The sequence below is a fragment of the Ovis aries genome, chromosome 3 (genome assembly GCF_016772045.2).
Source record: "Ovis aries strain OAR_USU_Benz2616 breed Rambouillet chromosome 3, ARS-UI_Ramb_v3.0, whole genome shotgun sequence".
NCBI lineage: Eukaryota > Metazoa > Chordata > Mammalia > Artiodactyla > Bovidae > Ovis > Ovis aries.
In genome coordinates, this window is record NC_056056.1 from 116,723,834 (window position 1) to 116,749,710 (window position 25,877).

The following is a 25,877-nucleotide window of genomic DNA, read 5'->3' on the forward strand; positions in this document are numbered from 1 at the left end:
ACACTAGTGATTTGCTAGTAGAATATTAATGTAGATTCAGTCCAGCTTTTAGTTGTCAGATATTTTACTGGTTATAACAAATCAAGATGTAGTTTTATAAAAGGTTAGATGGCAGAGATCAAATGGCTAAAAGAAAGACAAAATACATATCCTGGTACAAGAATTTTTATGGAATCTTTACTGGATTATACCTCTCAAAATCCTTAAAAAATATAAAAAATTGTAGCCCACTACTGATGTGAATGAGTCTGGGAGTGTAGAATCTTTTGAGTTTTATGAATAAATTCTTGATCCTTCATTATTTCAATTGAGATTAGTCTACTAGAATAACTTAAACTCTTTTGTAAAAACAACTTCCGAGATTTGAGTTACAAAGAATCAAGAAAATGAACTTTAAAATAAAGATCAAATTAAGTGACCACCCAAAGCATGATTCCAAACTTTTGCAAACTATTCAGATATCTTTCTTTGACCTAGCTCTTTGAACATGATAAATATAATAAATTAAGGTTTTCACTTTTATTTTCATTGGCATTTTATACCACTGAAACATCAATACTCCCCCTCAAAAATTAATAAAGCTCATAACTGTTTAGAATTCAGAGTTCTGGACATACTGATATGATTTATGCTTTCTAACATGTTATATCTAAATTAATCTCAGCATGAGTCTCTTCAACACTTGTACTTTGTAAATGAGAGAAAAAGTGGGTGATAGACAATACTGTTTTATGATTCTACTTATATGAGGTACCTAAAAAAGGGGTAAATTCATAGAGACAGAAAGTGGTCTCCAGGGACTTAGAGAAAAGGAGAGTTACTGTTTAATGGGTATAGAGATTCTGTTTGGGATTATGAAAATAGTCCAGAAACAGATATTGGTGATGGTTGCATAAGACTGAATGTGCTTAATGCCACTAAACTGTGCACTTAAATACAGTCAAAATGGTAAGTTTTGTCATGCATCTTTTGCTACAATAAACGTTTAAGTAATGATTTTTAACCACATTAATAAAGTAATTATTATAGTAACTCCAATATCAATTGATGGATAAATATTCTAATGGGGATATACTATAATTAATGTAGTTAATATTTAGGAAAATATTAATCCATCCAGTTTTTAAACTTTTATTTAGATGAAGAAGCTCAACACATAATTTAATTGAGTCTACATTTTCTTTTCCAGGAATATTTTAGATTTTTTAAATTGTAAGAGTAATACATACATTATGAGATATCTTTTCACATTTAAAAACATATAAAATTAAAAGCCTCATTCTTACCCTCCCAATTCCATATAGTATAAATACAGTAACATTTTGCTTTTAAAGTCAGTGATTGATTTTAAATTGGCATTACTGATGATTAAAGTGGATAGTAAGCTGCCTGTAATGTCTTCCTATTTTACATATATACTGCCACTGGATTATAATCGTGGATTTTAAAATTCACTAGAAAAGTAAAGTACCTTCTCTCTTTTAGACTCAAAAAGTGTAGCCTCATCCTTTGTGACTTATAGATAAAAATGCAGGAAAAAGTATGCTTATATTAATAATCTTTAAGTATCACTTCAAAACTTTCTCCTAAATGATCATGTCCAACCCCAACTTCTCACCTTAGCTTTTGACCTATATATTTAGCTTCCAGTTCAACATGACAACCTGTTAATAAATGACCACAATATTCTAAAAATGTGTCCAAAACAGAATGCTTGGGCTCATCTCCAAACTCACTCCTCCTCATGCCATCTTGGCCAACAGCAGTCCATTCTGCGTGGCCCAGAAACCCAGACTCATCCTCGACTCTCTACTTCCTCTCACTCTACATCCATTCCAGTAGCGAATACTCTGGTCCCTGCCCCCCATCACCTCTCCACACTCTCGCCCCACCCTGGTCTCCTTGCTTGTCTTTGAATATGCAGAACACCCTCCCACTCGGATCTGTTCTCTTCCCTCACCTTCTGGCCATAATGCTCCTCTCCCATGTACCAACATGGTGCACTTCTAGCCCTATTCAAGTTTCATTGTCAGAGAATCTTTCTCTGATGACCCTGTCCTACCCTATCACCTTTTATCTCCTTAATTTTTATCTTTCACCATAGCACTTACTGGGCATCCCAGGTGACGCAAGTGGTAAAGAATCTGCCTGCCAATGCAGGAGACAGACGCAAGAGATGCAGGTTCGATCCCTGGGTTGGGAATATCCCCTGGATTATGAAATGGCAACCCATTCCAATATTCCTGCTTGGAAAATTTCATGGCCAGAGGAGCCTGGCAGGCTACAGTCAGTCCATGGAGCTCCTAATAGTCGGACATGACTGAGCGCGCACACACACAGCACTTATCGCCACTGGGCATACCTTATACATGTTTCTCTTCTGTGTGGACTCCATCATCCCTCTTCTAGAATCTAAGCTCTATAAGTATTGGGGACTCTGTGTGGTTTGCCCCTGTACCCCAGATGCCTAGGGCAGTATCTGACACTCAAAGTATACTGAACAATGTAATGACTGATTACTCTGCTGAGGGCTATATATGTGTTATCGTGTTCAGAGTTATGTTGTAATGCTATTCTTAGGTTGACTCATAGGCACTGTAACAGCCAACTATTCTTAACCTACAGAAGTAGTTTCTGTATTGTTTCATATTTTTCAAAGTGACATTTGTAAGACTAGGTGACCTTTCAAATGCCTTTTTTTTTTTTTTTCAGATTTACTTCCTAGATTAACCATTTAAGTACACAGGAGTCTTGTCTTTCTAATTGGAATTTTTGAATAAATCTTGTCAGGTTTAACAATTAACAGTTTATATGGAGCACATACTGTCCTTCAATATTAAACTAAATTCTTAAAAGGAAACCACTTTCCAATGTCATTATCTATGGAAGGAAAAGGAAATTCTAGGGAAAGTGAATAAGAACACATAAGAGTCTATTTTCTATGTTTAGCATCACTACTGGTAACCAAAAATATATTCAAAGTTTCTGGTATTAAGACTTTTCAGTGATTTTTAAAAATATTTCCTGTACTTCTCCAATGACACTTCTTAAAACGTTATTGAAAGAAGAGAAAAAGTTCAACTGGTTTTTAAAAAAAAAACTCCAATATTTGACAGCGTGTTAAAGATAATCATCTTGCTCCTTCTAAACAGTCTTGGGAACAATATAAGTACAAAGAAACTCCAAAGAAAATCTACTTCCACATAAGAAAAGAAACTATATGTAATTTATTGCTACCACAGTTCATCTTCTTCATCACCATCCACATGAATAACCCTTTCTGCTGAATAATTTGCATGTAATTTCACTCTTCCTACAGTGCTGGAGTTGGAAGAACTGGAGTTTTTATTGCTCTGGACCACTTAACGCAACATATAAATGATCATGATTTTGTGGATATATATGGATTAGTAGCTGAACTGAGAAGTGAAAGAATGTGTATGGTACAAAACCTGGTAAGACAATCCAAAACCGCAAGCAGTGCCAGCTCTAGAATTATTCCTGGGAGGACCTTAGGGGCTCCAATCTGGTTAGACATGGACTATGGCTACAAAGCAGACACTCTTTTCTTATGTTATAAACCTCTAGGGTGGGGGCGGGGGCTTGGGGCTGGCAGCTGATGGAGATTATAGGAGAACGGACCCACATGTCCCAGTCGTCCTTCAGCACCGTTACTGATGCTGCTGACTCATCCTAACTTGTTTATGCTGATAGGCATGTAGAAAATAATTCGTAAAAGAGATTTGTCTTTAGTGTTTGGGAAGCACAGAAAATGAATCAGATTAATTTCTCTCGTAAACATGCTAGAAGCTGTAATTGGGAAAAGTTTAAAATATTAACTATAATGTTGGTCTATGTATTTCCCTTGTCCATATTTATCCCTTTTGTATAGTAGTACTAATACTATTTGTTACAGAATATTATCAGCTATCTGGGAGTCTTTGTTTGGTTGTTTTCGTTTGAAAGCAAAAGTATTTTTAAAATCTAGATTTCAGTCATAAAAGAAATCACATAGTACAATGGTAAACTGAGACCCCTCTGCTGAGTGTCTAGTAGGTTCCAGATACTATACTAGATCATTTTCATGCAGTATCTCATTTAATTCTTTATTTGTAAAGCAGGCCCAATGAAACTAATCAATTGACTAGGTATTACCGGCTCTTCTTTACAAATAGGGAAGCAGATGTTCCAAGAATTTAAGTGATATTCAAAGGTTATAAGTGCCAGAGCCAAAATTCAAACCCAGGTCTGTCTAATTATACTAATAGGTTCTTCTCATATCTTTGGATGGATATTTTTATACTATACAGATTTTTCTCAGAGTAAATATGCAGATCTTCTATAATCGTATTTTCTAGGGCACCAACTAGAAAACATAAGTGGCTATATAGTTAGAGGTGGGAGAAAACAGGCTCTTTGCTAAAATAAGTTTGAGAAAATTTCTTAGAGCCTCTATGCTAATGTGCACTGACATTTATAAATACAGAGCCCTTGTGGAAACAACATTTCCCAAACTTATATAACAATGGTGTCCTTGAACCCTTTTGACCCCAAAACATGTAACACCACGTCATGGAACACTAATGTTCTTAGGAAGATGTGGCTCTAGACCAGACACAACCAAACTTTTCAAAATGTACATCCCTTTCAGGAGAAAAGTTTCAGCATTCAATTCCTAGGCTTCTCTGGTGGCTCAGACGGTAAAGAAGCTGTCTACAATGCAGGAGACCTAGGTTTGATCCCTGGGTGGGGAAGATTCCCCAAAGAAGGAAATGGCAACCCACTCCAGTATTCTTGCCTGGGAAATCCCATGGACAGGGAGCCTACAATCCGTGGGGTGGCAAAGAGTCAGACATGACTGAGCACCATATGCACACACACACACAAATGAATATATGTATTTTAAAGATGTAGTTTGAGCCACTATGTATATTAGAAAGTATACACAAATAAATCGAAAACCATGAGGTAAAGGTCAAAGAAGCAATTCTGACAACTTTGCTAATAGTGATGGCATGGCTCAGTCCATAAAGAATCTGCCTGCAGTGCAGGAGACCTGGGCTTGATCCCTGGGTTAGGAAGATCCCCTGGAGAAAGAAATGGCTACCCACTCTGGTATTCTTGCCTGGAGAATTCCATGGACAGAGAACCCTGGCGGGCTATGGTCACTGGGGTTGAAAAGAGCTGGATATGACTGAGGACTTGAATGCAAAAGTGGGAAGTCAAGGGATACCTGGAGTAATAGGCGACTTTGGCCATGGTATAAAAAATGAAGCAGCGCAAGGCTAACAGTTTTGCTAAGAGAACACACTGGTCATTGCAAACACCCTCTTCCAACAACACAAGAGACTACTCTATACATGGACATCACCAGATGGTCAATACCAAAATCAGATTTATTATATTATTTGCTGGCCAAAGATGTAGAAGCTCTATACAGTCAGCAAAAATAAGACTGGGAGCTGACTGTGGCTCAGATCATGTACTCCGTACTGCCAAATTCAGACTTAAATTGAAGAAAGTAGGGAAATCACTAGACCATTCAGGTATAACCTAAATCAAATCCCTTATGATTATCAAGTGGAAGTGACAAATATTCAAGGGATTAGATCTGATCGACAGAGTGCCTGAAGAACTGTTGGATGGAGGTTTGTAACATTATACAAGAGGTGGTGATCAAAACCATCCCTAAGAAAAAAGAAATGCAAAAGGCAAAATGGCTGTCTGGGGAGGCCTTACAAATAGCTGAGAAGAGAAGAGAAAGCCAAAGGAGAAAAGGAAAGATATACCCAACTGAATGCAGCATTCCAAAGAATAGCAAGGAGAGACGACAAGAAAGCCTTGCAAAGAGAATAGTACAGAGAAATAGATGAAAAACAATGCAATGGTAAAGACTACACATCTCTTCAAGAAAATCAGAGATACCAAGAGAACATTTCATGCAAAGACGGGCACAATAAAGGACAGAAATGGTATGGACCTAACAGAAGCAGAAGATATTAAGGTAGGTGGCAAGAATACACTGAAGAACTGTACAAAAAAGATCTTAATGACTCAGATAACAATGATAGTGTGATTACTCACCTATAGCCAGATATCCTGGAATGAGAGGTCAAGTGGGCCTTAGGAAGCATCACTACAAACAAATACAGTGGAGGCGATGGAATTCCAGCTGAGCTATTTCATATCCTAAAAGATGATGCTGTGAAAGTGTTACACTCAATATGCCAGCAAATTTGGAAAACTCAGCAGTGACCACAGGACTGGAAAAGGTTAGTCTTCATTCCAATCCCCAAAAAAGGCAATGTCAAAGAATATTCAAACTACTACACAACTGCACTCATCTCACACGCTAGCAAAGTAATGCTCAAAATTCTCCAGGCTAGGCTTCAACAGTACATGAACCATGAACTTCCAGATGTTCAAGCTGGATTTAGAAAAGACAGAGGAACCAGAGATCAAATTGCCAACATCCACTGGATCATGGAAAAAGCAAGAGAATTCCAGAAAAACATCTACTTGTGCTTCATTGACTACACTAAAGCCTTTGACTGTGTGGATCACAACAAACTGTAGAAAATTCTTCAAGAGATGGGAATATCAGGCCACCTTACCTGCCTCCTGAGAAATCTGTATGCAGGTCAAGCAGCAGCAGTTAGAAGCAGACACGGAAAAATGGACTAGTTGCAAGTTAGGAAAGGAGTACATCAAGGCTGTATATTGTCACCCTGCTTATTTAACTTATATGCAGAGTTCAGTTCAGTTCATTTCAGTCCCTCAGTCGTGTCCGACTCTTTGCAACCCCATGAATCGCAGCACATCAGGCCTCCCTGTCCATCACCAACTCCCAGAGTTCACTCAGACTCACGTCCATCGAGTCCGTGATGCCATCCAGCCATCTCATCCTCAGTCGTCCCCTTCTCCTCCTGCCTCCAATCCCTCTCAGTATCAGAGTCTTTTCCAATGAGTCAACTCTTCGCATGAGGTGGCCAAAGTACTGGAGTTTCAGCTTTATCATCATTCCTTCCAAAGAAATCCCAGGGCTGATCTCCTTCAGAATGGACTGGTTGGATCTCCTTGCAGTCCGAGGGACTCTCAAGAGTCTTCTCCGACACCACAGTTCAAAAGCATTAATTCTTCGGCTCTCAGCCTTCTTCACAGTCCAACTCTCACATCCATACATGACCACAGGAAAAACTATAGCCTTGACTAGATGGACCTTAGTCGGCAAAGTAATGTCTCTGCTTTTGAGTATACTGTCTAGGTTGGTCAAAACTTTTCTTCCAAGGAGTAAGCGTCTTTTAATTTCATGGCTGCAGTCACTATCTGCAGTGATTTTGGAGCCCCAAAAAATAAAGTCTGACACTGTTTCTACTGTTTCCCATCTATTTCCCATGAAGTGATGGGACCAGATGCCATGATCTTCGTTTTCTGAATGTTGAGCTTTAAGCCAACTTTTTCACTCTCCTCTTTCACTTTCATCAAGAGGCTTTTTAGCTCCTCTTCACTTTCTGCCATAATGGTGGTGTCATCTGCATATCTGAGGTTATTGATATTTCTTCCGGCAATCTTGATTCCAGCTTGTGTTTCTTCCAGTCCAGCGATTCTCATGATGTACTCTGCATAGAAATTAAATAAGCAGGGTGACAATATACAGCCTTGATGTACTCCTTTTCCTATTTGGAACCAGTCTGTTGTTCCATGTCCAGTTCTAACTGTTGCTTCCTGACCTGTATACAGATTTCTCAAGAGGCAGGTCAGGTGGTCTGCGATTCCTATCTCTTTCAGAATTTTCCACAGTTTATTGTGCATAGTCCATAAAGCAGCACTGAGTGCAGGCGGCTGTGAGCCCGAGGCCAGGGGCGGCAGCTGGGAGGAGCCACCCACGCCCAAGGCCTGGGCCTGTGGCCAGGAGGAGCAACCGGAGGAGCAGTGGCTACGCAGGCGCAGGGGGGCCTAGGGGAGCTATCCCACGTTGAAGGTCAGCAACGGAGGCAGTAAGGAGATACCCCTCATCCAAGGTAAGGAGCAGTGGCTGTGCTTTGCTGGAGCAGCCGTGAAGAGATACCCCACGCCCAAGGTAAGAGAAACCCAAGTAAGATGGTAGGTGTTGCAAGATGGCATCAGAGGGCAGACACACTGAAACCATACTCACGGAAAACTAGTCAATCTAATCACACTAGGACCACAGCCTTGTCTATATGCAGAGTACATCATGAGAAATGCTGGGCTGGAGGAAGCACAAGCTGGAATCAAGACTGCCAAGAGAAACATCAATAACCTCAGATATGCAGATGACACCACTCTCATGGCAGAAAATGAAGAACTAAAGAGCTTCTTGATGAAAGTGAAAGAGGAGAGTGAAAAAGTTGGCTTAGAGCTCAGCATTCAGAAAATGAAGATCATGGCATCCGGTCCTACCACTTCATGGCAAATAGATGGGGAAACACTGGAAACAGTGACAGAGCTTATTTTCAGGGCTCCAAAGTCGCTGCAGATGGTGATTGCAGCCACGAAATTAAAAGACAACGCTTGCTCCTTGGAAGAAAATCTATGACCAACCTAGACAGCATATACATTATCATATGCAAAATAGACAGCCAATGGGAATTTGCTGTATGGCTCAGGAAACTAAACAGGGGCTCTGTAAAAACCTAGAGGGGTGGGATGTGGAGGAAGATGTGAGGGAGGCTCAAAAGGGAGGGGCTATATGTCTATCTATGGCTCATTCATGTTGAAGTTTGACAGAGAATAACGAAAGTCTGTAAAGCAATTATCCTTCAATTAAAAAATAAATTTGAAAAAGAATCTCAAAAAAGAAAAAAAAAAAAGCAAAGACATTACTTTGCCAACAAAGGTCCATATTATAGTCAAAGCTATGAATTTTCCAGCAGTCATGTCACACGATGGATGTGAGAGTCGGATTGTAAAAACGGCTGAGCGCCAAAGAAATGATGCTTTTGATCTGTGGTGCTGGAGAAGATTCTTGAGAGGCCCTCGGACTGCAAGGAGATCCAACCAGTCCATCCTAAAGGAGATCAGTCCTGAATATTCATTGGAAAGACTGATGCTTAAGCTGAAACTCCAATACTCTGGCCACTTGATGTGAAGAACTGACTCCTTAGAAAAGACCCTGATGCTGGGAAAGACTGAAGGTGGGAGGAGAAGGGGATGACAGAGGATGAGATGGTTGGATGGCATCACCAACTTGATGGACATGAGTTTAAACTTGCTCCAGGAGTTGGTGATGGACAGGGAAGCCTGGTGTGCTTGCAGTCCATGGGGTCACAGAGAGTCGGACACAACTGAGTGACTCAACAAAGTGACTAAAACTTATATTATCATTAGGTATTTTCAAAAGATAAAATAAATACTTAGCAGAAAATAATTCTGTTTCAATAATGGTCCCAAAACATATATTTTAAATTATTTATTGTTTTTATAAGTATCTAGCTCACTGCAGATGGTGATTGAAGCCATGAAATTAAAAGACGCTTACTCCTTGGAAGAAAAGTTATGACCAACCTAGATAGTATATTCAAAAGCAGAGACATTACTTTGCCAACTAAGGTCCGTCTAGTCAAGGCTATGGTTTTTCCTATGCTCATGTATGGATGTGAGAGTTGGACTGTGAAGAAGGCTGAGAGCCAAAGAATTGATGCTTTTGAACTGTGGTGCTGGAGAAGACTCTTGAGAGTCCCTTGGACTGCAAGGAGATCCAACCAGTCCATTCTGAAGGAGATCAGCCCTGGGATTTCTTTGGAAGGAATGATGATAAAGCTGAAACTCCAGTACTTTGGCCACCTCATGCGGAGTTGACTCATTGGAAAAGACTCTGATACTGAGAGGGATTGGGGGCAGGAGGAGAAGGGGACGACTGAGGATGAGATGGCTGGATGGTATCACGGACTCGATGGACGTGAGTCTGAGTGAACTCTGGGAGATGGTGATGGACAGGGAGGCTTGATGTGCTGCGATTCATGGGGTCGCAAAGAGTCGGACACGACTGAGCGACTGAACTGAACTGAGCTCACTGAGAGATCTGATTACATTGTTGCTTTCACCTCATAGAATGGCTATAAGATGGTTATTCTAGAGGTATGAAAAATATCAGTCCTGCCATTTTCTTGTCATTCATGTGTATTTTGCTGATAAATAATATCTATGACCCTGAGTCTTTTTGTAGGAATCTTTTAAATCCACTTTATTTATGTGTTGGCTTGGTAAAACTAGGTCCTGTCATCCATATACATTCCTTTAAATGCTGAAAGGGGACACATGAATGAAGCATCACTCTTCCCTTACAAAACTTTAGAAATGGACTGGGACTTATGGCCAGGCTCAGTTTCATGAGTATGCAATCTATTCAAACTCATAGGTCCCCACCCTCAAAAGGGCGTTGCACTTGATTTGATGCCTGCTGTCACTGATTTGAAAATCTTTATTACTTTTGAGGAAAAGTGTTAGTCAACTCTTTGCAACCTCATGGACTGTAGCCCATCAGGCTCTTCTGTCCTTGGAACTCTCCAGGCAAGAATACTGGAGTGGGTAGCCATTCCCTTCTCCAGGGGATCTTCCAAACCTGGTCTCCTGCATTGCAGGCAGATTCTTTACCATCTGAGCCACCAGGGAAGCCCCAGTTTTGAAGAAGGAAGCTCACATTTTCACTTTGTAGTGAGCCCCACAAATTTTGTAGCTGGTTCTTATCCAGGGATCTTTTAAGGGCTTCAATATCAATACAACTATTAGTGATTATTAGAACATAAGAATAGGATAAATAGGTAACATTTTCCTCCATGTTCCTAGGTGTACACAGGTACATGGCAAGCAATATTCTTGGCACTGATCAAGATGTAGATTCAGTCTTCAAATAATAAAAGTTGGGTTTTGTCATGCTGTACAGCTTCGTGGAACCAGACTTTGTAACAAGTGTGTTCAAGAATGCCTGTGAATAATTTCACACAATTTAGTATTCCATATACACTTCATACATAAACTTCATCCATTGTGCTGGAATAACCAGCCAGAGGAAACTGCTGTAGGTTGCGTAGGGGAATGGAAAGAGCATGGATTTTGGAGTCAGAGAATTGAGTTCAGATTCCAGTCCTGCTCATTTCTGGCTTTGTGACTTTGTTTCGTTAACTTCTCTAAGCTATTTCTCTTTTGTCAAATAGCTGTGTTACACGATTTTATTGTCAGTATTAAATAAAAGAAAGTATCTGAAAGCACCAAGCGTGCAGTAAATGCCCAGCCTGCAGTGAATGTCTGACAGTAGAGTTGTGCCAACTGCTTTTTGGCATGAAAGAGGGGGCGGGTCATTAAAATCCTGATACAAGTCACTGAATCAATAGGAAGAAGTCATGAACATTAGTTGGGATACTTGAGATAAATGCATCTTCATCTTCCCTGATGGCTCAGCAGGTAAAGATTCTTCCTGCAATGCAGGAGACACAGGTTCAATCCCTGGATGGGGAAGATCCCCTGGAGGAGACAGCAACCTCCTCCAGTATTCAACAGAGGAACCTGGCTGGCGTCACAAAGAGTCAGACACAACTGAGCACAAGGCACATCATCAGTATCCATAAAAATATGGATAGATAACCTTCCCCTGGTGGCTCAGATGGTAAAGAATCTGCCTGCAATGCGGAAGACCTGGGTCAGGAAGATCCCCTGGAGAAGGGAAAGGCTACCCACTCCAGTATTCTTGCTTGGAGAATCCCATGGACAGAGGAGCCTGGTAGGCTACAGTCCATGGAGTTGCAAAGAGTTGGACATGACTAAGCGATTAACACTTTCACTTCCACCCTTTCCATAAGAAGTCATAAAATTAAGGTATATCCATGTTTACTAAATAATTAGCCTCCACTTTGTAAACCATATAAATCACAATTCTCAGATCCCTGCTTAAAACATGGTATGCACAGCTAGCTGTCTTTCACCTGACTTTGTTCCCAGAAGCGAAGGTCTCTACTGTCTTTTCTCTGTGATGAAAAAAAGGGAAATGACCACACCTTGGCTCCAGTCCTTACAAATCAGCATTGCCTTGCACAAGAGTGGTTTCTTATTTTCTCATGTTGCACTTGGGAATGATCCCAACGTCTGTGAAGAACGCTGTCTCAGCACAGACTGCAGTAACCATGGCCAGGGGTGGGGAGGTGGGAACCTCGGCAGCATGGCACCATGAAAAGACACCCGAGGGCTTTACGCAAGGAGAACCAAAAGTTCTTTCACTGTGTACCAAGCCACAGTTCACAGCAGCCCCAAGAGATCTGAAAGAGCCTTCTCAGAGAATACTCTGCAGTGAGATAATATCCTGAGATACTATTCCTGCCTCAAATAAGGTTAGTCTGGATGAAATCCCGTTCCTGCTCTGGATCTCTTGAAAACTGACTGGTGTAAACTCCTGAAGAAGAAGAAAAAAGAATTATTTCTGGTGCCTAGTTTTTCTTTTTGCTGCCAGATCGATCGAGCAATTGATCAATTTATCTATCATCTATCTATCTGGCTGGCCTTAAATCTTATAACATAGCCTTTCTGATCCCCCAGATGAGAAAACCGAACATCAGAAAAACTTAATTCTTATGGTAACAGGACTATCTAGGGTAGAAACTGGAATTGAATTCTTCACTGGCTCTTTGGCAATAACACACCACTGCAGAGAGATCTTGGAACATGTAGCACTGCCCCATGGAGCTCAGCCTGCCCTGCTGCCAGAGTTTACACCCATCATTCTTTCCAGTGGGGAAGATGAGATCCGGACAGTCAGAAGTTTTGCATATCAAATGTGACTTCAAGTTCAAATGTGTTTTTTTTTTTAATAACGGAAATCATAAATGTACATGAATGCTGTTTTCAAAGAAACTATATCATGTCAATATATTTCTGCTAATAGTGCTACTCACTGTGTGATGTACATTTTAAAATACTCTTTTAGAATTACCTTGAGAAGAACGTTAACAGCAATTTTAATAGAATTTTTATTCCCTTATAACCCTTCCTTTCTCACCAAAATTGAATTATGTAACTTGATCATCCTTCTTACATACAAACTTGATCTCGAATGTCTTCCGTATGCTCTCCAAATCAAGCCTGTCCTTAAATGGGAAAGATCGACTAACTGTGACAATTACACGAGGCTAAGTCAACAAACATTCATTACGCAACTACCACATTCCAGCCACTATTACCAGCAATGGGAATATAGCAGTGAAGATGAGAGTTCTGTCCTCACAGAACCGGCATTCCACTGACGAGACGTCTGTGGAAACATTTTGTAATCCGCGAAGAAATAGGTATTCCCGATAATGACCAGCAATTTCTGAAGACTGTCTCAATAGTATAATTCGAAAAAGGTTTTCAGGTACAGTGAGCAATAGACATAACTTAAGATGGTCACTTAGAGGACATTCTATTTAAATCAGTTATGTGTGTTATGTGTGTTATCTTAAACATTTAGTTATACTCCTTTAAATTCAGGTGCCTTTCCTATGTGAAAATGAGGGTGCTTTTCTATGATTGTAACCTTAACTAACCTTTGGAAAAGTCCAAACCCAGACATGCTAACAGGTCATTGAGTTATATTGAATAAACTTAAAGAACTCAGGTGGTACTGAATCTATTCCAAACTTTAGATGAAATGTTACACATCTTTGGATATCTCAACGGTCAACTGCCTTGTATTTACAGAGACCAGATCCTTGACATTAAGTAGGCCAAATGTTGGGTGATTAACAGAATTGTTAACCATACTCTACACGTGCCTTCGGTGACAGCTTTTGAAACTAAATTTAGCATCTACATTCCAAAAGCCATTCTAACAAGAAAAGTATAAGAAAAATTAATCATGCCCAAAAGCAAAAACATAAACAAATTTAAATAATATAATTTTTTTAGTTTTTATAATCACAGCAAGAAAGAACATATGAAAAATTGGTATTTAATAACAAGTACTAAAAAAAAAAAAAAAACCTGGAAGCTACTAAAAAAACCCACAGGAGTTCAGCAAACCTTATGTTTGAAATGATAGAAAATCATTTATATACTTGGTAAATTCTGTGCCTTTAACTTAGCTGTTTAACATTTGTCGAATTCATTATTACTTTTAACTGTAAAAGTATACCTCCTCCTTGTAAGAAGAATCCCCACCCCATCTATTTATTTAACCACCCTTTCTTTGGTGTCTAGGCACAGTATATCTTTTTACATCAGTGCGTTCTGGATCTCTTATCAAGTAAAGGGAATAATCAGCTCATCTGTTTTGTGAACTATTCGGCACTTCAGAAGATGGACTCTTTGGATGCCATGGAAGGTAAACAGAGGCACTGTACATCAACTTAAGAGTTTACCACCTATAACAGGAGCATTAATTCAATAATCACCATTCACTGAAAATGGTTTAGAGGCTTGGCTAGCAAACATACCAATTTTTAATTTCTCTCTAATCCAAGTTAGGATAATAGCCTTTCCAAGCACATTATATTTTTATCATGAAACATTTAAATCTTCTGAACTGTTAACTTTAATTCTCTCTTACGGCATGTCTTTATGTTATAGGTGATGTTGAGCTTGAATGGGAAGAAACCACCATGTAAATATTCAGACCAAAGATTACAACTGGAAGATATTTTCAAACCCCAGGGGCCAAAATTATCCCCTTATTCTTCCGATTTGAAGTGTATAGCCTTAAGTAAATCTCTATGCTGCCCTTACTGTGCCTTGCTAAACTTATATTTAATGAATAGTCCTAGGAAATAGCTAATTCAAGATAGTTGTCTGTTTTGTACAGAACATTATAAACTTAAATTGTTTAAGAAGAGATACCCCAGAGATTTCTGAAGCATTCTGTATTTGGGGAATGAGTCAAATATAAAATTATATTTAACGTTTCAATGTGAATTTTCCCTACATATTGGATTCACTCTTGAACAAAAGCTGTAAATGTTGATTCAGGAGTGTTATTCTGGCCTCCAGGGTGTTGACTTTTCTCGTGGATAACTTCCAGGACTGTCCTAATGATCTGCACTTCCATGTATGCTCCTGTGTTTTGAATCCTCTGTTTTATGAGTGCTGAGATACCATCTCGTGATCTCGAACAGCTGACAGTAACCCCTTGACACTCCCCGGATTACTTAGCCTTTATACAACACACAGTAGCTCTTCGGATACACTTAGGGCTATTTCAGTTGCACTGTAATATTTAGCTTGAAAAAACAGAAGGAAAAATTAAACCGTGCAATTGATCATACGAAGTTGTCTAGTACTTTTCTAGCCTGTCTATATCTGTATGTTTTCAGGAACAAGCTGTACCACTATATTGTTTGGTTTAAATGTATCAGTATTTGTCCATAGATATGTATTCAACCTAATAACAATTTTGAAGGATTTTTTCAGCAGAAATGTATGAAAACAGTAATAAAAAGGTAATGTGTCTCAAGTTTGAAAACCCATGATATGCTGCTGTGGTGCCAACAGACACTTCTGAATAGATTACATAAAATGGTCTTTATTTCATTTCCTAAGGCTGATTACTGAGGAGTACATTTGCTGGAATGGAACACAAAAAATTAACTAGACCGTAGCATATTAGAGATTTTTTTTTAAAGAAAATAACTCACCCTCCTTTCGTTAGATAGCAACAATGTGCTAAGTTTTGAACTATATGAAATTATTGTCATAGATTTTAATTAAAGGTCAGAAAATAGTATTATTTTATTTCTTCTATGATAAGAATCATAGTATGTTTATTTCTGCTGGAATACACATATAGAAAATGTAATGGCCAATAAAATTGAATTTTAAGGAATTGAGTTACTTTGCAGCATGATTTCAGAGGTCCTTATAAACAATTTGATTTTGTATCATATATTAAGATATAATTAGTGATTATCTTAACATGAAGTATATTATATATAATTACAATAATAAGTAATATATGACCATTTCCCAAGGTACTCAAAAATAGTAAATAATTTTAAAAATTGAATTTATCATTCAAGAAATTAAATCCTTTAGTTTTCCCAGCAGTTCCGCTTTCTGCTTTTTAATGGCAAGAGTGTGTAAATAAATATATTAATGTTCCAACCAGAAAGTAAACCAGAAAGTTTACTCTATAGAAAGTTAGAGAAAACAGTAAGAAATGATGAGAACTCTAAAATACTCAAACTGGCGTTAAGAAGTTCTTCAATTTGCTTCATGTGTCACTCATTGAAAACGTGTGGTAAGCCACTACTTATGAACGTGAACTTTTGTATTCATGGAAGACAGACCTGTGGAACGTACTGGAAGTCTACTTTTAAATGTATTAAATAAGAAAAGAAATAGTTCAATCCATAAGCAAGTCCATTTTCGATAGTATCTATATAAAGCAGAGTCCAGAATAGAGTTGGCCCATGTGTATATGCATATAAAACAAAGTTTTGCAACAAAGCCTCCTCTAAAAGAGCACTTAGCAGTCTTTACTGCGCATACAAATCACGTGGGGCTTGTGTTAGAATGTAGATTCTACTTCAGCAGGTCTAGGATAAGACCTAAGACGCATCACTTCTAGAAAGTACTCAAGTTATATTGCTGTTTGATTTCAGGCCGTACAATGAATAACAAATCTCTAAAAGACAGGATTAGAATAACTTTATTTCCACCTGAAATTATCTGAAACATGTCTAAAAAGATTCGTCATTATATATAAAACACCTGTAACAGAGCACCTGTTAAGTGTATTGTTCACTAGTTGGTCACAAAAGTGTAACTGAAACTAAATTGAAATTCACATATTAAAGATAGCTAAATTTTCTCTTAATTATACTGTGAAAAAAGGCTAGTTTACAGCCAAGTTTTATAGGTGGCTACTAAGTGCAAATTGAAATAATGAGGAACATCTGTATTTTTAGATCAGATTTGTCAAAATACATTGAAGTATATGTACAATAAATGAGCAACATGTGTCTCATCTGAACCAAATGAAACTGGAGCCTCTCAGAGTTGTTTGTCAGAAATGAGAGCAGCTGTAAGTATCACCTCTACATTCATGCTGCTTTAAAACGCATAATTTCCTTCTTTCACTTCATAGGTGAAATGTATAATAAGTCTTTTGAAAAAGCTAATGAAACCTTGCCCTCTTCGTAGAGGAGATGGCAAATTCAATCTTCACATCTGGTATCAAACACTAGATTTTAAAAATGAAATTGAAGTTCAGCACTCTCTACGTCATGACATTATTGGAACAGGTCCATTTTTGTAGGCCAACTTTTAGAAAACTCATAGTAAAAATTTTGATGATGCCAGGAACACAAAATGATCTGAAATTCTCAACTGCCTGATACTAAAAAGTGAAAATGTGGAATAAAAATGTTTATAAAGCAAAATCTTGGCTTGCCTTCTTAGGATCACTAATACTGTGTGGTAAATGACATCATCAACATGCATAAAGATACCATTTGGAATCAAAACTCATATACCCATCCGTTCGTGAAGATGTTCTACGGAATAGATGAGACCACACATATGAAAGTGTTTCAGAAAGTACAAGGAATCGCACAAAGATAATTTTTTACAATATTTTATCCCGGCTGCACAGTGTGTATGCTAATCAGTAAGCTAACGCACCCCGCTTTACGACTGTATTGCACCTCGAGCTATTAGTTCCACACTTGTATATGTCCCATGCACACGTTAAAGAGAAAATTACAGCAGATATATTGACTTCTGCTAAATAAGACCAGTGATGCTTTCTTTTCATGAATGATTAAGAGCATTCCCAAGGAATGCCTGGATTAAAGTGAACAGATAAACATGTATACAAATAACAAAATATGATTTGGAAAACAAATGAAGACAACTTCCCTTTCAGATGTTTCAAATGGACATACCAAATCAGAGTCTGCAATACAGTCATTTGAAAATAAAATTAATTCAATAGACAGTGAAAGTGAAATCGCTCAGTCGTGTCCAACTCTTTGCGACCCCATGGACTGTAAACTACCAGGTTCCTCCATCCATAGGATTCTCCTGGCAAGAGTACTGGCTGCTGCTGCTGCTAAGTCGCTTCAGTCCGACTCTGTGCGACTCCATAGATGGCAGCCCACCAGGCTCCCCCGTCCCTGGGATTCTCCAGGCAAGAGTACTGGCGTGGGTTGCCATTTCCTTCTCCAAATGAAAAGCATTATTCTCCCTTGTTAATGGGATTGTTTCTTTAGAATTGCAAGCTTGAATTATTTTCATTTTTACTAAAAGTATTAGATTGAGAAGTCATTTTAGTAAATTAGAAACTTTTTAGAATATTTTTACACCCATATACTACTTTTATACATGATTAATCCTTATAAATTCCTCTACGATTCTAAATTCCTCTGCTGTGTCCATTGTCACAGATAAACATAATAAAAGCTTAACAGATGCACCTGAGACCACATTTAGTAAAGATGGAAGCTGCATATCATAATCATGTCACTGAAAGCCAATGATAAAGATAAAATTTGTAAACCTCACAAAGAAAATAGACCTATTGAGGAGTTCAAGATAAGAAAATATCCTGGCTTCTATTTAGAAACAATGCAAGCCAACTGACAATGAAACAACATATTCTAAGTCCTCAAAGTACCACCTAAATCTGATTAAGGGCAAATACAAAAAGCTACAGCTAATGTCAAGTGAAAGTCGCTCAGTTTGTCCAACTCTTTGTGATCTCATAGACTGTAACCCACCAGTCTCCTCTGTTCATGGGTTTCTCCAGGCAAGAATACTAGAATGGGTTGCCATTTCCTACTCTAGGGGATCTTCCTGACCCAGGGATCAAACCCAGGTTTCCTGCATTGCAGGTAGACTTTTAACCACCTGAGTCACCCGGTGAAATATTAGAGGCCTTCACCCTAAGAGCAAAAAAAGGCAAAAATGCCCACTTTCACAACTTCTGGGAAGATCTCTGGAGTAGGAAATGTCAACCCACTCCAAGATTCTTGGCTTAAAAATTCCATGGACAGAAGAGCCTGGCACACTACGGTCCATGGGGTTGCAAAGGGTCGGACATGACTGAGCAGCTGAGTATGCACTCACAGCTTCTATTCCACATCGTACTGATGTTCCTAGTCATTACACTAAGGCAAGAAAAAGGTTTGTAAATGAAGAGACAAAACTGTCCATATGCGTGTAACTATTTATGAGGAAATTCCTGAGGAAACTACAGAAATCACTATGCATAATAAATAGCTTTAAAACATATTACAGAATATGAGATCACGATACAAAAAGATCAGTTTTATCTTGACAACTGAACAACTGGAAATGGTAATTAAAAATGCCCTTAAGGATAGCATCCATAAACATGAAATGCTTAGAATAAGTTTAACAAAGTATCTGTAAGAAACACACATTAGAAACAATATTGATATGAATTGAAGCAGGCTTAAATACAATTTTTATAATGCATGTCCATGAACTCAGAACATCAGTTCTCCTCATACTAATCTACGGATTAAATGGAGTATCAATCCCATAAGGCTTTTTTTCTAGAAATCAATAAACTTGCTTATAATTTATACAGAAATGATGCAAAAAAAAAAATAAACTAGAATAGCCAAAGTATTCAAATAGAACACTGCTGAGTGATTTACACTGCACTGATGTGTACATCTATAGCATTTCTATTAAAAAAAATACAAAGTAAAAAAATGGATTCTCACAGAGCTGGTCAGTTAGGTGTCAACAAAGATGACAAAGTAATTCAGTGGAGAAAAGACTGTCTTCCCAATAAATAGTGCTGGAATGGCTGGGTGCCCACTTGGAAAAGCATTAGTCTTCATCTTCAGCCTCATCCCCAGCCTATATAACACACACAAATATTAACTTGAAATTCAACACAGACCTAAATGTAAAGCTTAAACTATAAAGCTTCTAAGAAAAAAGTTAATAAAATCCTCTTGACTTGGGGACATGCAAAGATGTCTTAGAGTACAAAGAAATAGAACATAAAAGAAAAAATTGATATATTGTACTTCATCAGAATTATAACATTCTGCTCTTTAAAAGACTATGAAGAAAATGAAAAGTCAGGCCACTGTCTGGGAGAATAGGAGAAAATATTCACAAATGTGACAAGATACAAGTCCTGGGATTGGTATCCAGAATGCATGTACATTTACAGATTAACACACACACAAATGGACAATACATAAAAAGATGCTCAACACCATTAGTCCTCAAGAAAATGCAAATGAAAATCAGAATGAAGTAACCATACTAATAAAGTTAATTAAAGTGAAAAATGACAGGTAATATCAAGTCATGCTAGTACAAATTCGGAGAAGCTGCTATGGTATATGGTCCAACTACTCAGAAACACAGACCATTTCTTACAAAGATAATACCCTATTGCCATATTACTCAGTATTGCCACTCCTACTCATTTATCCAAGGAAAGTTAAAATATATTTCCAGAAATGGACTTGTATTAATAGTGCTCTTAGCAACTTTATTTACAATGGCCAAAAATGGAAAGAATCCAAATACCCACCAGCAGGAATGAGCAATTAAGTTGTGGCATTTTTTGACAAGAAAATGAAATAGTGATACATATGAGAACAGGAAAAATATTCAAAACCATTATACTGAATGAAAAGAAGACAAAGATAGGGGAATACATACTGGAAGAGAGTCCATTTAGATGTAGTTCTTTTTTTTTTTTTACTTTATTTTATTTTACAATACTGTATTGGCTTTGCCATACATTGACATGAATCCACCACCGGTGTACATGTGCTCCCAAACATGAACCCCCCTCCCACCTCCCTCCCAGATGTAGTTCTTGAGCAGGTAAAATTAATCTATAGTGATGGAGATCAAATCAGTGGTTACCTGGAGTGGAGTTTATGTGGGGAATTGACTGCGATGGACAAAAAGGAACTTTTGGAGGGTGCTGAAAGTTCTGTATCTTGAATAGAGTGTTATTTATACAGGTATATTTATTTGTTAAAATGTTTTAAGTTGTATACATACAATGAATGCTTTTTTCATGTAAATTATAATTCAATAAAGTTGATTAAAAATAGAATAATGAAAAAATTATCAAGATATTTACAGTAAGCTACTCATATGTTTTTAAAATACAAGCAGTGCATATTTAATGGGTTAACAGATTATAGTATGTATGTAAAATCATAAATAGTAATGTAAGGGCATCAGAATCGTGATTTCCTCTGACATGGGAGGAACTCGGGGAGGAAGATGAACTGCCATGAAATCAAGGGGACCCCAAGGGTTTCAAACACATTTGTAAATTTTGTTTTAAAGTCTAAAGCTTATATGGCCACAGAGATTTGTTAAAATTAAGTAATGAATAAAAAATATTATTCTTTAAAGTTTTGTGTTTGAAATATTTCATAACTTTAAAAGTGTGAGTATAATTTAAACTTTCATAACTTATTACAATGACATAAATATTTATGTACTGTTTTCACTAATCTATCAAAGTATCCTGCTCATCTGCTTGAATGAGGGCAATATGAAGAGAAATGTTTACTTTATTTACTCCATTCCCAAAGGACTAGCAATCAGTGTTTTAACATTAAAAATAAAACCTGACATACTGCAAGTGCTTTCCGCAGAATTCACTAGTTCTTATTCACTTAGTATTTATAGTTCACTAAAAACTATATTCGTATTCACTTAGTATTTATAGTTTCAGGTGAACTGCTGTGGAAGATATGAATCCACTTGCTGGACTCTTATAGTGGAAAACAGAGCTTCATCAGTCTAAGGGTACCACATTCATAAAGTTGGTGCATACTAACAGGATCAACATCTACGTCTCTGGGCTATTACCTCAGAGTTTTTACTTATTTATATTTTAAAGGATACACTTAGAATTGTAATAGGAATCATTTGCATGACATAGACTTACAATTCTATTTACCATGAATAATAACAATTTTCTTTAATGAATCATTATGTGCCAAGCATTCTTCTAAGGATTTTATAAATATTAATCTCCTGACAATTCGTGGTAGTAGGTATCATGATTTGCCTTTTACAAATGAGAAAACAAAAGCAAAAAAAAAAAAAAGGTTAAATAACCTGCCTGGGTTTACACATCAAGTAGGTGAAACAGCCTAGAACTGAAACTGGAAATCTGACTTTAGAGTCTATAACATCGGCTACCACACACCACTGTATTACCTAGAGACCACCAGATGCACAGTAGCTTTGATCTCACCTATTTGGACACAGAACATATATACGAACTCTCATTACTTTTATCCTCAGGAACAGACATTTCTGGATATCATCTAAAATAAGCCCCTTTATGCAAGTTACTCATGTAATATGGTCAGCCAGTGGCAGTGCTACTCTTTGAATTCAAGCATCAAGTTTGATATTCTTTCTGCAATTTGCTGCCTCCTCCAATATGTATTGATCCAAACCAAGATGTACTGTTTGTTTTCCCAAATCTCAGGAACTTGTTGCCAGATTTCTCTCCCTAGCTCTCAGCTCTATTATTTTACCCATCCATTTGGCAGCCTGACATTGCCTATTAAGTTAAACTCATAAAGTGTTTTTCCCACAATCTTACTCCAATTTTCCAGACCTAAGCCAAACTATGATACTTCCTGCCTTAACACACCCTACACGTTATCAATACCATGCTTTAGCTCCTATATTCGCAACAGATCTTATCCTCCACTCATGTTCCCCCTCTTCCTAGATGGTCAGCTGCTTGTGAATAAGGGCTAACTTTTTCTCACAATTTTAACCTCATTGCATTTCGTATAACATCATCTTCTGTATGAGATGAGCCTGAACTAATATATGCAACTGGAAAGCTTCCCTTAGAAGAAGTAAAATAACGTGGCCTACACGGCAGTGTATTTTCCTACCAATCTCCATTTGCTAAAATATCTTAACAAGGAGCAAACAAGCACTACTGGATCAAAGATAAATGCAAGTAGGGGAGCAGGGACAATGAGCAGACAGTAATTTATCATTTATTCAGGATCACCAGTTACCCAGAATGAAACTAAGATCTTAACAGTATGCAGACAAAAATCCTTTGAACAACTGAAAGTGACATAAAGGAATTCTGTACAATCGGACAACATACTAAAAACGAGTTCAACAGTATTTTTCGTCTTATAGACACTTCAACAAACATGATTTCCCCGTACACAGCAGTTTGTAACCAGCAAAGTTAATGGCCAATATCCTTATATTGTGTGCATACCAACACACATCTCACTTCCTAAAAGCATGTTAAAAGCATGTAAGCCTTCAAAACATAAAACTTGGGGACCACTTATAGAAATTCAACATATTTCAACAGCCACTGGAATATTACACCCAAAGTACTCAAACTTCTTTTTTTTACATTATATTTACTCCATTTAACACGTTTTCTCCCCACCCCCCCCAAAGACTCCATCAAAACTAATTAGACTATAAAAGCAGGGAGACACAGTTTCAAAAGAAACTTGGAACCAAATATTCCACGAGGTGAGACAGGTGCTGAGATGCAGAGGCAAGTCTGGACTCAGCTGCCAATCTGTACACACACGGAGGCAGCTACCAGGGCCAGAGAGGACAGTAAGCAGCAACAGGTGGCGAGTCCAGCAGGCAGGACACACGCGGGTGGGCCGAGAGGAGGCATCGCATCATAGCGGGCAGGTGGGGCAAGGCTGAAGAGAAGCCAGGAGCTGGCACCGCTCAGATCCAGGAAAGTCGGAGGAAGAGAAGCGGGTCATGAGGGGTCAGGGTCCTACTGGCCAGCCAGGCTTAGAAGCATTGCCCTTCCTCAGGGGCAGACACAAAGTAGAGAGACTCAGCCTCACTTTCTGAAGACAGATAAATAGACAGAGACACATGTATCTCGGGATCACTCCTCAGTGTGGCTTAACAGTACTAAATAAATGGGAATTGCATGAAAAATACATACAGGCTTTAAATAACTAAGGCACTAGAGAAAGATTTGAGAGACAAAGATCTCATCAAAATCAGGTACCAAAAATATATACTGCTTATCTAACCAAAGCAATAAGAAAAACAGAAATAACAAGTCAAAATTGTCATTATTGGACACAAAAATATTGCATACCTAGAAGGTATAAATCAGTAGACTGAAAGGCTTTAATAAAGGTTCTTGAATACAAGTGACCACAAAATAAATATTCAAAATGGATAACAACCAATTAATGAGTGATAAGAAAGAATGGGAAAAATTAGTTCACTGATAACATCCAAAACATAAAGTACAAAGGCTAACCTCAGAGGGCACTTCTGAAGAAAACTATAGAACAGGGAAACCTAAGATATGATCAGATTTTTCAGTAAGGGAAGCCTATCATAAAAAACAAGATTATTTTCAAATTACTTCATAAGCTTAACATGGCAACTTAAAAATCTTTAAGTGTTAGATTATTTCATATTTATGAAAACATCTTAAGTTCACATTATGAAAACATCTGAAAAAATAAATAACAGAAATAAACTTTTGTGATTAAGAGTGATGAGAAAACTTTCCTTTCATATGTTAAAATATTTTATAAGAATAAAGTTGAAGTGTGTAACTAATATAAGAAGCAATACCTAATGAAACAGACAAGTTTTCAAATACAGGCCACATCATAAGATTTTAATATATCAGAAAGTATCACCCACCAAGGAAGAAAAGATATGTTGCTATTCAGAAATGATGCAGGGAAACTGGCTGTCGGCGGCAGGAGGGGGGGGGGGATGAAATCATGTCAAATTTAACCCCCTTGCGATAAACCAAGATGGATGTTGGAGTGAATAAATCTTAGTATGTTCCATGCCTTATTTCCTTTGGTCTTAATTTCCTTTAAGAAATCATAAATAATTTCACCTTCTCAGGATAAACACCAACTTCTAATGCCAAGTGGGTCATATTAACCAAATGTTGAAACATTTACATTTTCTCCAAAATTTATAAGAATTCTAACAAGTATGTCCCTGAAACAAAATGTATCCAAGAGGAAATAGTTCAGTCCAGTCACTCAGTGGTGTCAGACTCTTTGAGACCCCATAAAGAGCAGCAGCCAGGCCTCCCTGTCCATCACCAACTCCCGGAGTTCGCTCAAACTCATGTCCGACGAGTGGGTGAGGCCAGAAATAAGAGGTATCCAAATTGAAAGGGAAGACGGAAAACTGTCATTATATGCAGATGATACAATACTTTAAATAGGAGACTCTGTAAGACTTCACACAAAAACTACTAAAAGTGTTAAATTCAGCAAAGTAGCAGGATATAAGATTAACACAGAGAAATCTGTTGCATTTTTTTACACTAATAATGAAATATCAGAAAGTAAAATAAAAATCACTTTTAAAACAAAATATTTGAGGGCAGATTTTTTTTCTTTATACCATATTCTAGCTAATAAATAACAGACTATCACAACCTCTCATTCCGTAGTGTATCTAAGCAAAGATCATGAATGGCTGCTAATGGTAAAAAAAAAAAAAAAAGAGAGAGAGAGAGAGAGAGAAAGAGAGACAGGTTTGTAGAATAAAAAAAAGTACAATGCAATCTTGCCAGCCCTGTCTCCCCCATTGAGTCTGAATCCAATCAAGCATCTACATCCAGCTAGCAATTGATGAAATTATAAACATTAGAAAAACATGTTAAATTATGCCCCAAAATGCTATCAACAAAATTCAGTGTTTGGAAAACCATACAGGACAAATGACTCAATTCTTTAAAAAAAAATCTGGAAAAGATATAAAGCTGTAGAGGAGGAACCATAGAGACTTAAAAGATTTATCAACTAACCACATTGTGAAGGCTTTCTTATGGTACCAGTTTGGCTCCACACACAGAGTCGCACATTTAAGTTTCTACTGCAACATTATTCATAATAGCCAAAAAAACAGATAAATAA

The 25,877-nt window shown here is 37.7% G+C and overlaps 1 protein-coding gene and 1 long non-coding RNA gene across 2 annotated transcripts in view; one reads left to right on the forward strand and one right to left on the reverse strand.

The window, feature by feature from the left end:
• The window catches only part of PTPRQ (protein tyrosine phosphatase receptor type Q), a 304,390-nt gene extending 288,588 nt beyond the window's left edge, over nt 1-15,802 (forward strand). The window contains exons 61-63 of the mRNA XM_060412482.1: nt 3,320-3,455; nt 14,185-14,308; nt 14,554-15,802. Coding sequence (XP_060268465.1) covers nt 3,320-3,455; nt 14,185-14,308; nt 14,554-14,591 — 298 coding nt within the window. The 3' untranslated portion in view covers nt 14,592-15,802. The remainder of the gene's footprint in view (nt 1-3,319; nt 3,456-14,184; nt 14,309-14,553) is intronic.
• The window catches only part of LOC105614699 (uncharacterized), a 90,379-nt gene that overhangs the window by 50,121 nt on the left and 14,381 nt on the right, over nt 1-25,877 (reverse strand). The window lies entirely within an intron of this gene.